General features: G+C 38.1%; 1 protein-coding gene across 2 annotated transcripts in view; it reads right to left on the bottom strand.

Annotated features, from left to right (window-relative positions):
* CUL5 (cullin 5) overlaps window positions 1-12,172 on the bottom strand; it is a 37,509-nt gene that overhangs the window by 6,288 nt on the left and 19,049 nt on the right. For both annotated transcript variants that reach the window (XM_081952911.1, XM_081952912.1), the window contains exons 9-18: window positions 11,374-11,504; window positions 9,883-9,990; window positions 6,438-6,502; window positions 5,462-5,594; window positions 4,201-4,332; window positions 3,296-3,419; window positions 2,910-3,085; window positions 2,646-2,807; window positions 2,225-2,343; window positions 381-504 (exon numbers count right to left, since the gene is read on the bottom strand). In XM_081952911.1, the coding sequence (XP_081809037.1) occupies window positions 381-504; window positions 2,225-2,343; window positions 2,646-2,807; window positions 2,910-3,085; window positions 3,296-3,419; window positions 4,201-4,332; window positions 5,462-5,594; window positions 6,438-6,502; window positions 9,883-9,990; window positions 11,374-11,504 (1,274 nt within the window). The remainder of the gene's footprint in view (window positions 1-380; window positions 505-2,224; window positions 2,344-2,645; window positions 2,808-2,909; window positions 3,086-3,295; window positions 3,420-4,200; window positions 4,333-5,461; window positions 5,595-6,437; window positions 6,503-9,882; window positions 9,991-11,373; window positions 11,505-12,172) is intronic.

Raw genomic sequence — 12,172 nt, 5'->3', positions numbered from 1 at the left:
GGCTGGTGTGCATGTGTGCCCTGGAAACTGGAAGCTTAGTTTCCTGGCACAAGCATGCACGCCAGAGAGCTGCTCTTCCGGTTTCCACCACTCCCTCATGCGTGAAGAACTGGACGGCGTGCATGTGCGTGCCAGAACCCAGAAGAGCAACGGGTGATGGCTGGCATGCCTGGAGAGATGCCTCTGTGTGCGACTTCCAACACCCGTGCCATCATGGGCCTATAGCATCAATTCTACTTTTCATCTACATACTGTGAAGGAGGGGGGGGGGGTTGTCAAGCATCAAAATACTACTTTTTGAATAGCATACCATAATTGTATATTGTATCTCTTAGGTTCCAGAATTGCACAAAGCAACAACCTACAATCAGTTAACATACCTGGGTTCGTAATATTCTTAACTGGACTATCCCTTCATTCTCTTCTTCTCTCATTCTTTCTGTTGTTAACTGCAGTCTACCAATAAGGTTTATTTTACCTCTTTTTTGAACTTTAGCATTTTTTCTGAAAAAAAAACCAAACAGAAAATGCAAAAAAAGAATAAACATATATAGGTTAGTTTTAATCAGTGGATGTTCTTGAGGATTTGAGAGACACAGCTACTTGGACTACAGAGATTTGAAACTGAGTACAGACATTGGGAATTGTATCCATATGCAATTTCCAATGATTTTTAGGAAAGCAATCTTGTTTTTTCCATTTACTTGAATATTTAATGGCTTTTCATGATTTGTTAATATTTTGCTCACAAAGATTTAACTGTTTTATATTTGTACGTTATTATGGCTGAAAGCACAAAACAGGAAATTAATATTTACTAACAAAATAATGTGCTCTAACACTATAATCAATATTACAAATGCTTAATATTTAAGTGCTTTACTCATTTTATTCTGTGTTCTTCATAACAGTATAATCTAATTGCAAATATTGCATATTGCCTAAAAAACTTTTGTTACAGCACAATCTCAACACAATATATGAAAGAGAACTCAAGTTAAAAAATAGTTCATCACAAAAATAACTTCAAGCTGAGAATAGCTGGATTTAGTACTTAGTACTTTTAATTATATTATTCCAGGCCATCTGACCTACCTTTAATGAGAACTCTTAACTAGGCACAAGGCCGACTCCACAAGGCAATATAAACAACAAGTTATGTGCAAACTTCAAACAAAATGATTTTGGTTGCACAGATGACTACATTGTCCTTAATGTCAGCAAAGAATGTGGCATATGCATGGGAACAACTAAGTCTGTTTACCTGGCCTATTTCTTCTCTGCACAGCCTCTATATTACGATTTACATTTGGCAGTTAAGAAAGCCAAGCCTGGTTAGTACTTGGATAAGAGACTCTCAGAAAATATCAGAGCTGGAAGAAATACTGAAAAGTAAAAATGTATCAAAAAGAATTGTTCTGCATTGTTATCAAGAATTCTGCACGGTTATGCCATGTAATTTCAGAATTCAAACTGAACTCAGGTGTCCTGCTATTCTACCTTAGAAACATAAAAAAAACCCACTGCTGCTATATGGATGTCCATCTAATATAAACTATACTGTGCATAGTATGTCATATTTTTCGGTATTCATATGCTAACAATAATCCATACAGAGACTATATGGATTATTATGATGTTATGATGGCATTGAACCAAGGGATTTACAACTTCTCCTCAAAGTTCTGGCCATTGCAACAGTCACTGGAACACAATTCGATTCAATTGCAAACTGGTTTAACAGCCAGTTTGCAATTTCCATCAATTGCAATCACTAAGAATGTTTATCTACAGTACTATTTTAAAAATTCTAGTGGGCTAAGAATAACTTTCTCAGAAGCAGAAGATTATGGCCCAGGGAAGGCAATCCATAGGATAATATTGAGTGCATTACTGGAATACTTAAGCGACGAAAACAAGGGAAAATTTAAATGTTTGTTCAATTTAAAAGAATTCAAAGAAAATTTAAATTCCAGTCTTCAGTCAATATAATAGTTTCAATAAACGGAAATATCAGGAAAAAGGAAAGATTTGTATTTCTAAAGCTGAATATAGGTATATCAAAACATTTAACTCTTACAATTTCAAATTGTAAAAAAATGTAGCTTAATTCTAATATGATATTGCAAAATTCAACTTTAAGAGCAGTTGAACTATTCAATATTAAAAATTATCTTTGGATATCTATAAAACATTTGTGAGTAAGCCAGTTATCACTTCTTACATTAAGCTGAACTCCTGGTTCACTGAGAAGAGAGTTCCCTCTGTAAAGTCTTTGGGTGAATTGACTAGAGGTTCATACAGCAAAACTTGACGTTTCAACTTTGGAAATGCGACAAGAGACTGTAAATTAGGAGAGAAAAAAGACAATGAAAATCAGATAATTGACAACATTCTTTTGATTCCATAAGCAAAAGCTAGCAATTTTAGTTACCTTAATTAGATGTTAAAGAAAAGCTTTACATCATATTACATTTGATCATTCTGAAATGTAATCTGATAATAACTTGATATCAGCAAGCCTACTTTCAAAGACAGATTTTATTTTAAAAGTAGAAAAGATTAAGACTTGTTCTTTGCTTCCCACATTAATATGCATGTCCCCACAATGCTATTATCATATGATTGAAGAGCTGAAGACTTACCCATAAAGTTCTCCTAAGCTCAGCATCTGGAAGTTCTGTTGCTAGTTTAAGGTTTTCAAAGCTAATTTTTTCTCGGGGTCTTTGATTCCATGCAAAAAGCACAGCCAATTGAAACGTAGTAACCTCCAAGTCATACTGGCCAACTTCATTCTTGAAAGTTATCTGTTAATGACCAAAAATTAGCAAGTGAGCTTAAATACACTCATACTTTCAGGGTGCCAAAACCAAACAGAAATACAAAATGCAAGCAAGTGACATACTTACAATTCCATTGGACATTAAATGATGCCAGTGAAGCTTCCTGCCACTGTGGTTCTTTTTGTAGAACTCTTCAACCTCGGGGATAAGGTCTTCTAATTCCGTTGGCAGTGATACAAAAACTTTTTCAGAACTTCTGGACCAAGCCCCAGCATTTAAAATTTTAATATTCACAGAATCAGCTGTACAGAAAACAAAAACAGAAAGCTCAGCCAACTAACACTAAAACTATCAACCAATGTATGAACAGAGTCAAAGAAACTGAATGCACAATTTTGTATTATAGTTATCCAATATATTTGTTAATGAAAAAAACCAGGATAAACAAATATAAATAATCTTGGCTTACTAGGACACTGAGAATTTTAAAAAGTAACAAGTATAAAAAGTACCTGGGAGGGCCAGTTTATTATTTTTGTGCATTTCCTTGAAGGCCTGGTTGAGATCTTCAGATACCTTAATATCCTGAAACATCCTTGCCAATTTATTTACATAATCTGCTGGCATACCCACTTCCTGCACAGAGAGAGGATTGAAGCAATAACTATATGATTTAAATAAAGTAAATACTTACTACTGATCTTTTTAGTTAACTTTTTAACTTTCTTTTTAACCTCCTCCATATTTACCTATCTACCTATTTATCTACCTATTTACCAATTTTAATTGTTCAGTTATTTAATTATATTATGATGTATTTCTTGTATGGACTGTACACCGCCCCGAGTCCCTTTTGGGAGAGGGGGTGGTCTAGAAGCGCAGTAAATAAATAAATAAATAAATAAACTATTAGGCCCATGCAAAATCATTTCAAAGACTTTTTGCAAAGCAAGTGAAGTGGCCCTTCAAACCTGCCTCTTGAACCATAACAAAGCCCAAGTGGTTTTGTACAGCTCCGAGTAGCTATTAGAACTAGCAATATCCACATACTAACATAAGAACAACTTATTTCACACATAAAATGTACTAAACTGGAAAAGAAATTAATCAGTTCTTCACATTCATGCATGGAAGGAGCGGTGGGGAGAGAAAGCAACAGAGGTTGGGTTCAAACCACAGAGCAACTAGCTATTTTATCTATATAAATCTTTGTTAAATCATTGTTGGTACCTTAACATACAAAGTTCTAAGTTCAATTTTTACTTTTTTAAAAAAATTGAATAAAAAGTTTGCTCCCATTAAACTAAAGACCAGGCTACAGATAATTTAAGATTCAATAATTTACAGTTTGTGTGATTTTAAATTAAAAACTATGCTTTCTAAAGAAAAGAGTAAACAACAGAATTGATGAACTTACTCGCAGCCATTCAACCATGTTCTCTTCTATTTCGCTGTCTGCTGATATATCCAATATAAGACGCCTTGTTAAATGAGCTTTGTGGTATCGCATAAAAACATCTTTGTTCTGTACATACTTGAGTACCAATAGCTGTTTTTAAAAAGCATTATACATATTTTTATGATTGCTATTAGTATTTACTCCTGTTGCAGAACAGCATTTCCAGAATATATTTTATCAGCAATAATATATTCCTATATTAACCCCACCCTTCAAAAATTCCTACGTGTATCAACATATTCAGTCACCATATATCATCACTTCATTTATACTGATACATCCATAATACTGCCTTTTGTTCATATTTTAAAATAGCAAAAATATGTTTGTGATCAAAAGGCAGTATACCATATCCGCTGCTTAAAATGTTTGAATATGAACAGTCCCAAAATGAAACACGATGGCTGGTTGCCAGTAAGGATTGTGATCACTAATCAGTGATAGGAAATGTTCCAAGGTGCAAATTAGTTTATATTAATATACTGAAACTCCACTAGTTTGATAGTACCAAACTCCTACTATGATCAGATAGATAATTAAAAATCTGTCATCTGATTTCAAAAAGATGTAAATAAAACAACCTTGATTGTATCACATTTTAAAAAGAGCAGGGCTTTAAATAAAATATATTGAGATAGTTTCATTTTTGAAAGATGCCATTCGCTAAAGCATCTTTCCAACCTAAAACATGCAATATCCTAAAGATGAAATGTAATTTTAGATATAGCAGGCTTCCTCTCTCCCTTTCTTCTCTCTCCAGGGAGGAACAGAATGTCAACAATATCAAGAAGAAGGAAATACTACTTATTTAGAAATTTATTTTTGAAGTAAACTTTGGCAACAACTAATGGATTGAAAGTTTCACTTAAATCCAGTGAAGATTTCAACCACAATCTTGAACTTACATTTTAGGGGAATATCACACAATCAGTAGAATCTTTTCAGTGCTCAAGTTTAGGACTGCATTACTAATGATGTATAACCATTAGCTGTATTATGACACCTTGCCCTCATCAGCAACTATTTTAAGGACTAAATCAACACGTCTCTGCATTCTAATCATAACCGACCTCTCAATGCTATTAACTCAGATTTAGAGAAAAAGAACTATGTTCTGATAGTTTTGAGAGCAGAAAGGCAGAAAGACATTGAGGAGAAATTACCCAATCTTCACATTTATTTCTCTCAAATAAAAAACTAGAAACAAAAAAGAACATACCACTTCTTTAAGTTTTGCTTCAATTTCTTCAGAGGTTAATTTTTTGCTTAGTGGTGTTTTTCTTAATAACATATCACAATAATTTGCAAGTAACTCTGGACACTTGGATTCTGGTTGTGTCTTCAATCCAACACTAAGGACAAAATGAAAAAATAGTCGCCAAAAGTTATACAGAATCACTAACATTGGTTTCATGCCATTATATCAACTCATTATTTTATGAACAAAAAAGGGGAAATGCCTTATGTAAAAACAATCAATATTTTTACATGTTTGCATTGTATACATTTATTTCTTTTATTTCAAAGCGACTATATTAATTTTTATATATAATTAAAAATATAAAATAAAATATATATGGGAACTTACAGAAAAGCAGTTCAATATGCATGAGAAATGAATAGAATAGAACAGAATTCTTTATTGGCCAAGTGGACACACGAGGAATTTGTCTTTGGTGCATATGCTCTCAGTGTACATAAAAAGACAATATACGTTTGTCAAAAATCATAAAGAAATAAATGTGTAATTTATTAAATAAATGAAAACTTAAATATTGTAAGATCCTAGAGGAACTGTCATGTCATTTTCTATTACCGATTTAATGTGCTTCAAAATGACAACTATAGTTCCAAGTAAATAAATAAAATGTCTAGAAATATTTCTTTTTTAATATTATCTTATGGTTATCACCAACATTATCAGTAATGGGGTTTGGAAATGCATTAAACCTGAACAATAACGTATTAATGTAATGTGTTTTAGGAGTAGATATGTAGATATACATATCTGAGTATCTGATATACCTTTAGTACTATGTGCATGCTTCTGTGCACTTTTTTTTTCAAGGTTTGTAGATTGCCTAGGTTAAGTTTGCCCAAGTATTACAGAAAACAAGGACAATCCTAAATATACATTCAAAATATAAACAAAAATTGAATTCTATTATTGCCAAGTACTCATTCAGATTACTTACCCCTTCTGTTTCAATGGTAATTCAAGTTTAAATATTGTAGCATCATTAACAACTGCTTTATATGCCTAAAATAAAAATAAAGCATTAAATACAGGCATTCAATCGACTTTTTCCATGCCAAAGAATGTCTTTAAAAACAAAAATATGTTAATTTTAAAACAATCACTCTTAAGAACCAAATTCCCGTATCACATTGGGAAAACAGCCAAAACACAGAAAATGTCCCTAAGAACCACTATTTCAGGGGAAGTTTGAAGTTTACTGTTGCTTCAAACTTCTGTTCATGAGAAAGGGGAAAAGAATACAGAAAAAATGAAGGGGGCATGGATGTAAGTCTGGATACACCAAATTAGCCCACAGGTTCAGAAGTTTTATCTATATCTTGTTGCCCTGCTGGAATCTGTTTGTATTTTTAGATCTTCAAGGTGAAGAAAAGTATACAGTGATACTATTACTTCTGTGATCCTTGGCAAAAATGACTCAGCGGGACTTCCTTGACAATGTTTTATCCACATGCTAACAAGGTCTGTTTCTACTTAACTTCCTAGCTGGGAGAAAGTTGGCCGTGTCTTATCCCTGGAAGGCACCTTTACTTTTATTTAGTTTGTAATCAACAAATATTCCAAAATGATTTTTTTAAGTACTGTTGCCAGATTAGGAGGCATTACATTTCATTATTATTTTCAGACATTTTCTCTAGCCGATCAATATATTTTAAAATGCTATTTCTGAAAGATACTATGTCATGCTAGAGGCATTTGCTCATTTTTTGTGAAATTTGAAGTGTTGCTATTTTAAATTCTACCCTGTGATTATTCTTCATGATTTTAATGAAGATACTGATGAATCTTATTATTAAAACAAGATTACAAGTACAGCAATGCAAATATATAAATAAAATCTTGCAGTTATCTTAATACTTTAATCTCTACAGAAAGCCCAATTTCTGGCAATTTACTAGTATGATTTCATAAACATCTTGGCTAATTACAATACAATAGCAGAGTTGGAAGGGACCTTGGAGGTCTTCTAGTCCAACCCCCTGCCTAGCCAGGAAACCCTATACCAGCGATGGCGAACCTTTTTTGGCTCGCGTGCCACAAGTGGGGGGAGCGCGGGGGGGGTCGTGTGCGGGCGTGCTGCACCCATAATGCAACGCGCCCCCAGTGCGCATGCGCGCACAACGCGCCCATTTTTGCATGATTTTTTCGCCTTCCCCAGGCTCCAGAGGCTTTATAGGAGCCTGGGGAGGGCGAAAAGAGCCTCCCCCGCCCCCCCCCGGAGGCTTCAGGGAACGTCCGGAGGCTTCCCTGAAGCCTTCGGAACACTTAAAACCTCCCCGCCACCCCCCGGAGGTTTCAGGGAATGTCCGGAGGCTTCACTGAAGCCTTCGGAACACTTAAAACCTCCCCGCCACCCCCGGAGGTTTCAGGGAACGTCCGGAGGCTTCCCTGAAGCCTTCGGAACACTTAAAACCTCCCCGCCCCCCCCCCCCGGAGGCTTCAGGGACCGTCCGGAGGCTTCCCTGAAGCCTTCGGAACACTTAAAACCAACCTCCGAGCAACCCGGACTTCCGGGTTGCTCGGATGGTCGTTTTAAGCGCTCTGAAGGCTTCAGGGAAGCCTCGGGACGGTCCCTGAACAGGCACGAGACGTGCGTCTCCATCGCCCGGGCCCGGATCGCCTCCACCGCGCGGCGCCTCAGGCTCGGCGTCCTTGCGCCCGGCCTTCACATCGCTGCCGCCACCGCCGCCACCGCCGCTAGGACGCCGCCCTCGCCTCCTCCTCCTCCTCTAGCCGCGCCATCGCAAGGATTAAGGCGAAAGGGGGCGGGGGCGGGGAAAGCGAAGGGGGCTTTGCATGATTTTTTTCGCCTTCCCCAGGCTCCAGAGGCTTTATAGGAGCCTGGGGAGGGCGAAAAGAGCCCCCCCCCGGAGGCTTCACGGAACGCTCGAACGCGGCGCCGGGGCCCGGCAGGCAGCGAACGAGTCGGAGCCTGCCGACTGGAGGAAGAGGGTGAGAGGGGGGTCCTGTGAACGGCGGCAGCAGCGGCGACAATAGTCGCAACTCGGCTGCCAGCCGCCTTTCCCCTCCTTTGTCTCCCAGCCGGTGCTGCCCCCGTTCACAGGACCCGCCTCTCACCCTCTTCCTCCAGTCGGCAGGCTCCGACTCGTTCGCTGCCTGCCGGGCCCCGGCGCCGCGTTCGAGCCGGTGGGGGAAAGGAGGAGGAGAAGGAGGACAACAAAGCCCCCTTCGCTTTCCCCGCCCCCGCCCCCTTTCGCCTTAATCCTTGCGATGGCGCGGCTAGAGGAGGAGGAGGCGAAGGCGGCGTCCTAGCGGCAGTGGCGGCGGCGGCAGCGATGTGAAGGCCGGGCGCAAGGACGCCGAGCCTGAGGCGCCGCGCAGTGGAGGCGATCCGGGCCCGGGCGATGGAAACGCACGTCTCGTGCCTGTTCAGGGACCGTCCCGAAGCTTCCCTGAAGCCTTCAGAGCGCTTAAAACGACCATCCGAGCAACCCGGAAGTCACTTCCGGGTTGCTCGGAGGTTGGTTTTAAGTGTTCCGAAGGCTTCAGGGAAGCCTCGGGACGTTCCCTGAAGCCTCCGGGGGGGGCGGGGGAGGCTCTTTTCGCCCTCCCCAGGCTCCTATAAAGCCTCTGGAGCCTGGGGAAGGCGAAAAATAGCTTTTAAAAAGGTGAACTCAGCTGGCCAGCGCGCGCATGCGCGCTGGCCAGCTGACAGGGCAGCGCCTCGCGTGCCCTGACAAATGGCTCCGCGTGCCACTTGTGGCACGCGTGCCATAGGTTCGCCATCACGGCCCTATACCGTTCCAGACAAATGGCTATCCAACATCTTCTTAAAGACTTCCAGTGTTGGGGCATTCACAACTTCTGGAAGCAAGCTGTTCCACTGATTAATTGTTTTGTCAGGAATTTTCTCCTCAGTTCTAAGTTGCTTCTCTCCTTGATTAGTTTCCACCCATTGCTTCTTGTTCTACCATCAGATGTCTTGGAGAATAGTTTGACTCCCTCTTCTTTGTCCAATACCTGAGATATTGGAACACTGCTATCATGTCTCCCTTAGTCCTTCTTTTCATTAAACTAGACATACCCAGTTCCTGCAACTGTTCTTCATATGTTTTAGCCTCCAGTCCCCTAATCATCTTTGTTGCTCTTCTCTGCACTCTTTCTAGAGTCTCCACATCTTTTCTACATCGTGGAGACCAAAACTGAATGCAGTATTCCAAGTGTGGCCTTATCAAGGCATTATAAAGTGGTATTAGCACTTCACGTGATCTTGATTCTATCCCTGTTTATGTAGCCTAGAACTATGTTGGTTTTTTTAATACTTATTTAAAATATGTATATGTCACTTTCTGTTTTAAAAAACCAAATACATGTAAACATGTATCATCAAAAAATGAAACAAGAACCAACTGGTGACTTACTTTATCTCTGGCAGTAAGAAATCTTGGGTCATCTTGAAAAGCTTCTTTAACTAATTTGCTAAATCTATTAAACAGTGTAAGTAATTGTTCTACGTATTTTTCAGAATCCTAAAATTGAAAAGCAAAAGAAATAATAAAATACCGAGCCTGGGGAGGAAAAAAAAAAGCAAGCAATCATAATCAAGTGAAATCACCCTCCCTTTTTCAACTGCATTTCTGATATAGCAGTCATGAGCCCATGAATAGTACAATAAGGTACAAGTGCTCTTCTTGTGGTCTAGTTTGTATCTCATAAAATCACACTTTGTGCAAGTTAGCCTCCAGAAAACCTACTAGCTGCCAACCCAATAGGGACACTCTTCCACTTGTTTTCAATTTTCTTGTTTTCTTTAGCCACGATTCCACATGGCATCAGCATGAACCAGGCTCACTCTACCAGATTACCCAATTCAAATTGCCACCCATCCAGATTTAGAACAGAACACCCAAACATACCTAAAAGTCATAGGATGTTGCAAGATACCGCGATAGTGTTAAGAGTTTTTGTTGACTCTTTGACAGCCTGAATGTTAAGCCAAATTTGTGGGGGTAAGGAAAAAGTTTTTTTTTACTTTAACTTCATTAAATTAGCTGCACCACCTGTGAAGGTTTCTGGCTAAACAGCTCTGTCAGAATAAAGCAACTGTGATGGCAAATTAAAAATAAAAATGCTGTCTCAAAACATAGAATTATCTTCATCGGGTTTTTAACCTGTCTCTTTTTATCAATAGAAAAAAAATCATAAGAAGTTGCCACAAAAATATGTTTCTTGGACAAAAGTCCTGATTCATTACATTCCACTTTAACTATCAATTTCAACTACCTGATGTTCTATTTAAGCAGCTAATTCAGATGCAATAATTGTTTTATAAGAACAAACAGTAAAAAATCAAAGGTTGCTCCTCCTTTATGGATGACAACACTGATGTTGGTTGAATCACTGGATGAAGCTGCCAAATGGTTGGCTTCACAGTAGGAACATCTAAGCAAAGGAAGGAGAGCACTGTAAGGCATTACATCCAATCTTCACTTTAATGACTATGTTCCACTTGTTAGCTTGGCTACTCCTGCAAGCAAGGATGCTTTCAAGTGATAGTTAGCTTTTTTTAAAAAGACAAATAGAACAAAATGTTTCAAAGCCAGGATTCCTGCTTGTTGCTCTCAGAACAAGCCAGAGAAATAAAATAGGCTGCTTTCCAATATGAAGTGAAAGTCAAAGTGTCTCATTCAGATAACATAGCTTCCAAACCATGGATGAAGTCCTTTGTGATTTTGCATTCTAATTTTTAAAGAAGTTGTGGTACTTTCCTATTTAATTTAGTGGACTTTAACAGTCATTTTTTTTCACATTAATTTCAGCAATATAAGATTTTATTTTGCCAAACATTCTTGGTATTTCAAGCAAACATTCTAAGATGAGATAAGGGATAAAAATAGAAAATGCTCACTTACAGTAGTAATAGTTTCAGCAGCTGCTACCATATCTGCTAATCCAGCATTAACAATATGCTCTTCTAAATCTTTTAACATAGGCTCTATTCCATTAGGAACTTTATCCATCAAAGAAAACATTAAATGTAATTCTGAAGACAAAACATATTGAAGAGTCACAGGTCAAATCCATAGTAATAATTCACTTGTCCATCTTTCTTTTCTTTATGTAGCATACTTCTTTATACACTACTCTTGTCAAATTAAGCAAGGCAAGGAGATTTGTAGAAGTGTTCAATGTTGACAAAAATACTATATAAAAAGTCCCTCGCAATGAATTTGACTTAAATAATACTTTCTCTTTTAAGAATGTTGATTTCATGTTGCCCTAACTTTCTAAATGAACTTGACAAACTATTGAAAAAAATTCTAGGAAGTCTGATTTGAAATTAAATAGCGAGCTTGTTCCAAGCTTCTGGTTCCTGCAATTCCTGACTGCCAAACTTAGAACTTGGTTTGAAAATCATGCTCTTTGCTTTCCTTGAACCAATTTCCTTTCTTTTCCCACATAACACTTTCATCACTGCAATACATGTAAAATAATACAAATCACAACCTTTAGAAACTATATATTGTATTAAGAAATTCCTGTTTCCCAAGGACTATTTCTACTCTGTCTTTTATAATATAGGAACAAAAGAATCTTCTGGCACTTTAATGACAATTGTATTTGTTACTCTATGACAATGGGTCTCAACCTTCCTAACGCTGCGACTCTTTAATACAGTTCCTCATGTTGTGGTGACTCCTAACCATAAAA

The sequence above is a fragment of the Natrix helvetica genome (genome assembly GCF_964273705.1).
Source record: "Natrix helvetica genome assembly, chromosome: 4".
NCBI classification, from domain to species: Eukaryota; Metazoa; Chordata; class Lepidosauria; order Squamata; family Natricidae; genus Natrix; species Natrix helvetica.
The sequence above is the reverse complement of the archived record's forward strand: the minus strand, read 5'-3'. Positions and strand labels throughout refer to the sequence as shown.